Source organism: Cricetulus griseus, unplaced genomic scaffold, assembly GCF_003668045.3.
Source record: "Cricetulus griseus strain 17A/GY unplaced genomic scaffold, alternate assembly CriGri-PICRH-1.0 unplaced_scaffold_68, whole genome shotgun sequence".
Taxonomy (NCBI): Eukaryota; Metazoa; Chordata; class Mammalia; order Rodentia; family Cricetidae; genus Cricetulus; species Cricetulus griseus.
In genome coordinates, this window is record NW_023277408.1 from 3218 (window position 1) to 9079 (window position 5862).

The window sequence follows — 5862 nt, forward strand, 5'->3', positions numbered from 1 at the left end:
AGAGAGGGAGGGAGGGGAGAGAGAGAGAGAGACAGAGAGAGAGACAGAGAGAGAGACAGAGAGAGAGACAGAGAGTTTCCAAACTCATGGTGCCTCTTCATAGTCAATATTGCCCTCTGATTTGCCACTACTCTTTCCTCCATCTACTGAATCAAGGTTTGGGCATCATACTATTTTTGAACTGTTTGCTTTCAATATCTGAGGGTTCACCTGGGCTCAGGTGGCTCCAGCCAGATCTGTCAAGCGTTAATCACACCTTTAATCACAACCTCATAGTTTAAGTTCTACTAACAAACTGGGGGAAATTTTCATCACTATTCCAATTGTTCTGAACCCAACAATCTCTAAAAGTCTGAAGTTTTCCCCTAGATGCTGTTGACTTTAGAGGACTCATCCCTCCTTCTCCCCATCACCTTGACCTAATCTTACAGCATCATTTATTACTCATCTTACTGAGTAATACTAAGATGAGTATTACTCATCTTAAGGCGGGGAAGAGCCATCCTGTGCAGTGTTTTGAAAGTGAACCTCCCCACAGATAAAGTCTAATGCAGCAGAGAGATTGATCCAGGACTTTGGAAGAAGACTGTGACAGAGAGCTTTCCCTGTGACCCTAGAGAAACTCCTAATAAGGCACCTTGGTTTCAGTTCATTTTGAAGTGAGGTAGATAGCAGGGAGGTAATGGCAGTTCCATGGACATAAGCAGACCCCAACTGGACATTCTAGTGTGTCCTGGAGATCCCGGCCTGGCATTCTGTGTGATGTCACCAGTGTTGTGGCAACACCAACTGACTTTGGGGCATCCGTTCATTGCCTACAGGCTGTACCCGTAGTCATGTTGGCAAGATTGAGCCATCTCCTTGGGAGACAGAAGGGAGAGAATAACAAGACTAGAGAGATGCAGAAGGAAGCTGGCCTTTGGTCTCAATTTCACACATCAAGAAACAAATATTTCTGGGGAAAATGCAGTGAGGCCTGGGCAGGGATGGGGGGCTTCCCAAAGGGGAAAGGCTTCAGTTGGGACTTTCATGTTGGGATTCAGGATCTTGGAGATTTGGGGAAGTAATGGGCGTATCTTTCTCCTCTGACTTCCCAAAGAGCAGACCTTGAGTCAAGGATTTCTGATGGTTACTTTGGCAGAGAGCCAGGAATAGTCAATGCTGCAGCTGGTGGGCTAGGGGCCCTCTGCTTTCACTCTGAGTGGGAGGGAAACACAGAGGGATGAATGAGGTTTCAGTGATAGCCCTCACTTCACCCACATTGGATTTCTTTTGGTTGTGTGTCACTAATAACTGGGAGAGTCAAGTTCCTTGGATACATCTGAAGGTTCTCACATTTTACCTCACAGTCACTTGCAGAGCCAGCAGTATTGCTGCATGTCAGTAAGCCCTAAGTTTCCTGAGTTCCCGAACTTTCACTAGCCAGACATCCTTCCTCTACATCGAAGACATGTATGAGCCATCACCTTTCGTGCAAGTGTTTGTTCTTGGTATCTGAGGGCTCACCTGTGGATGCCCTGTCCATAAGTATTCTCCAGCATGTCCTTTTGCTAGGTGATCATGACTTTGCTAACATCATGATAGATGGGATGTATTCTCCTGTAGTTTGGGGGAAATTTTCATCATTACCTATGTGACTTACCTGTGGTCGGATGGACACCCACAATTGCCCACCACCACCATACATTGTAACAGCCTCATGGACCTTTCCCGTTGTGCTTGTTTACTTCATGGAACTGGTTTTCCTTTCCCATCATCCTGGGCTAATTTCTTAGTATCCTTTACTTCTCTTGATTAGGGATCTTAGGAGAGGAAGAGCAATTCCTGGAGAGTGTTTGGATACTGAGTCTTTACCTTCACAAGATGAACTAGTAAAAAGTGTCTAATGAATCAAAGATATCTGGATTTGAAGGAAAAGGTGCTGAAGTTCCTCCCTTGTGTATCAGGGAAGGCTCCTGGAAAGGGCAGCTTGGCTTTTGGTTAATTGGGAAAGATACAGTTATTAGATAGGTGATGACAGTTAGCAGTGACCCTAACAGTCCCTTCTCTGGACATTCTGTTGTGTCATGGAAAGCCCTTGACATATTCTGTGAAATAACCAGTGTTGTGACAACACCTACTGTCCTTGGGACACTCATTAAGTAATTATAGGATTCGACAGAAGACATGTTGGCAAGATTGAGCACACTGATAAGCAGAGAGCTCTGGCTTTCTAAGGAGGGTTGGGGCTTTTGCCAGACCTTCCAGAAATGGGATTCGTTAGCTGGGATCTTTGGAAGACATGGGTTTATAATGTTTCTCTAGGTTATTAAATTGCAGACCTGGAGTCAAAAGATTCTAATGGTTAGGTTGGCAGAGAGCCATGGGTTATCAAGGCTGCAGCTGCTGTTCTAGGAGTTCCTTAATTGCATTTTGAGTGGCAAAGAAGGCCACCAGGAGGCACAGACTAATGAGTTGTCATGGTAGGGTGTTGTTACAATTCATCTTCATTGTATTTCATAGGTTCCATGTGTATCTGATATGAATACCAGGGAGGGAAACTCTCCGTCCTTGTCCTGAGGTCTCAGACATTCAGTTGCTTCTAGTTCTAGGGGAATAGGGATTGGTGGTGCTAAGCACTAGGGACTCAAGGACGTTTCTTCTTCCCATTAGACATGAGCTGTTTCCAAAACATCACAGCTGGGTGACATTTCCTTCAAGGGTCAGTGGGACTGCATTAAGGACTGATGCATACACATATCTAACCATGGGGATTGGAGAGACAGACATGACTTCTGGGTCCCCTGTTTTAGGAAAGTTGTCCTGCTCTTTGGGGTTTTTACTGGGTTCCACGCATTCCATATTGCTCAGGCTTCTTAGTACTCAACATGATCTCTCCTAGCCCTGTGCCATAACAGCTATAAAAATATGTTTATCACCTACAGGGACAACTGGAAAGGCATCAATCCCAACTTCTCTCACTAAGCAGGAGCAACAGGTGAACAAGTTGGATAAACTGACCCATCAACTTGAGATGCTAACCAATGAAAGGAATGAACTCCAAGGAATCCTGGCCAATTACACGAACAAGGATTTGAACAACAGGTAGTCATTATGTCCAGTTCTCTATTGAGTCAATCTCAGCATTCCTCAGGTCAGCAGAGACTGAACGTCCAGGAGTCCCCATGCCAAAGCTAATTTTCCTGACTGCATCTGAGAGGAAGAACATCTGAGAGGCAGAAGTGAAGCCTGGTTAGGAGTGAAATGAAGCAGAGCCTATGGCCTTGATTAGTCTGGGGATAAGGTCAATTGTGTGTGAGCTCTCAACATACTATTTTAAAGGTCTTGACAGGTGTTGGCTTGTGGGAGATGCTATGTGCTGTGAGCATTTGGTGAGAATTTGTACTTGACCAGCATGTGTAGAAGGAGTTTCTGTTCTGCCTGGTCCCACAGTAGTTTAGCCCCAAGTAAACACACAGAGACTTGTATTAGTATAAAATATTTGGCCAATGACTCAGGCTTCTTACGGGCTAACACTCTCTTAATTATTGACCTATAATTTCTAATATATGTATTTCTACATGGTCGTATATTACTGGAAAATGTCTGGCATCATATCTTACCAACAGGTACATGGAGTCTTCCTTGTGGCCTCTCTCTGCATCCTTTCCCCAGTACTGTCCTTGTCTCATAGCTCTGCATATACCTCCTGACTGTCAATCAATGTTTTATTTAATAACCAATAAGAGAAACAGATACATTTCTGGACCTCCCCCATCAAGCTTGTTCTTAGGTGCTGGTTGCTCCTGGAAGCAGCGAGAGGGGCCTTGTCCCACTTGGTCCATCTTATTGTGTGACTTGAAGATTGGTCCTCTTCACTGCTCCTCTGAGGCAATGCCACCTCCCTACATTTAATTGGCATTCTCAGTGTGTATATGTGATTGACTGGATCCTGGAAGTTGTGGGTCTATGGCAGGCATGTTTTCTCGCTCTGTCACAGTTTCCAAGTGATACCTGTATTAAGATCAGGGAACTGATCTTAGCAGGTGTTCATACCTTGGCAGCCCTTTAGAAGCCAATGGAGACATATACAACTATCTTTTAGTTGGGTCTACTCCCTGAAATACTGATTTTGTGCTCTGGGCATCTATATACCAATAGGTACCTGGGACCAAAAATCCCTTTTCTGAAGATAGCATCAACATTTTCATAGATTTCCAGTGGGCCCAGACTTGTGAAACAGACTCCCGAGGCCTTCCTAGAGAGCTTGTCTATTCCTCCAGACCCAGTAATGGAGCTCATGCAGTCCTGGATCACTCCCTTTGCATCCCCTGACTGGTATCATGGGGTAGCACAGGTTGTTCCAGTTCATAGGTACCAGAATATGACCTTGACTGTGCTAGGGTAGTTTCTGGGCACAGCCTGAATTCACATGATCATCGACTTCCTGTGTTCATGGGGTTCTTTCCTCCTGGGCCCTGCCCAACGCTAGGCTGAATTTTGAACTGGAGTTGCTGAATATGGAGCATCAAAAAGTGATGTTGGATCTGCAGAAATTACCCAAGGAGATTAATGAGGCCTTGCAGAAGTGCAAGCAGCTTACTGAGGAAACTGTCTCCTGCAGGTGAGTGACTGACTGCACTGTGACCCTTTTACTTGGCAGTGACTGCCTTTACCATTATTTTTGTCTTTGTACCAAAGTGAGGACTTTTGTTCTATCCCATCTGTGTCATAGTAAGCAGCCTGCCTTGTGCTTTTGACCAGTTTTGCTAAGAGTGACTTGTCTGTGAGCCCCTCCCAGCATTGTCCTGCCAGCCTCAGGAGCCTCTGAGACAAACTGTTTTCACCCTTATGGGGTGTTTGGCACCTGTGGGTTTCTGTGGCTCTGGCAGGGGCTTACAGAGCTGGTTCGATGGGACCTATAGATGGAACCTATTGCCATTGGTTGTTCTGTCCTTGCTCAGAGAATGTTTGCCTTATATCTCTCTTCCTGCTTATGCTTTCCCAGTACCATGAGCAGTTCAGCACATGTGGGGTGCAGGAGGGGTGGCAAACCCTGCTTATAGAAACACATGGACTCTTTTTAGTTTCAAGGTTTTCAGAGGTGGTCTGAGTCTTTCTGGAATTAGGCTCTTCTCTGGCTTTTGTCAGCAACTATGTTATGCTGACTGGCCTACTGTGGGCTCTAGTCCGGAGCTGTCTGAGGTCATGGGGCCTTGAATGGATGATGTGGGAATAGCAAATGGAGACTAAATGGGGCTCATCATTTTTTGTGATGGTTTAGGATTCTCCACAGACAGCTCCTGAATGAGTGGACTCAGCTGAAGGAAAAAGTAAGGGTGCTGAGAGAGGAGAACAGAAAACTTCGAAGGGAGCAGATTTCACTACAAGAGTCCAGCGAGGAGATGAAGATGCTCTGTGGGGAGGCCCATTAGAAGATCTATGAACTCTCGGCCAAGGAGATGCTGGTAGGCTTAGGCAGAGTTGACAAGCTGCCCACCACCTTTAATCTCTCTCTCTTTCTATCTCTGTCTTGCTCTGTCACACCCCCACACATACACCAAACACACTTATTTGACCATCCACCCTATTATCTAACAGATCACCAATATCCCATCAGTTGTGATTTCTGTGGCCATTCAAAGTCTTTCTGGGAAGTTAGCATCTTGTGAGATCACTGGCTGGAAGCAGCTTTCAACAGGGAGAGCCCTGCGTAAATGTCAAAGGAGTGGTTTTCATTGTCATCGTATATTTCTTCTCTCATATATTACATCTCAACATCAGTCCCCCTCCCTCCCAAAAGCTAGTCACCAAGCTCTGGTTTTATGTGGAAGTCTTTCATCCTCTGGTATTTGAGTTTTGTATAGTGTAAAGAATGTCAAT

At 45.3% G+C, this 5862-nt stretch overlaps 1 protein-coding gene across 1 annotated transcript; it reads left to right on the forward strand.

Annotated features, from left to right (window-relative positions):
* Positions 1–2924: 2924 nt before the first annotated feature.
* On the forward strand, positions 2925–5414 carry LOC100766044 (disks large homolog 5; the record flags this gene model as incomplete). The annotated part of the gene is made up of 3 exons (XM_035453906.1): positions 2925–3084; positions 4472–4603; positions 5276–5414. Coding segments are annotated over 3 exons (431 nt in total), but the record flags the coding sequence as incomplete, so codon positions are not given.
* Between the last annotated feature and the right edge of the window lie 448 nt (positions 5415–5862).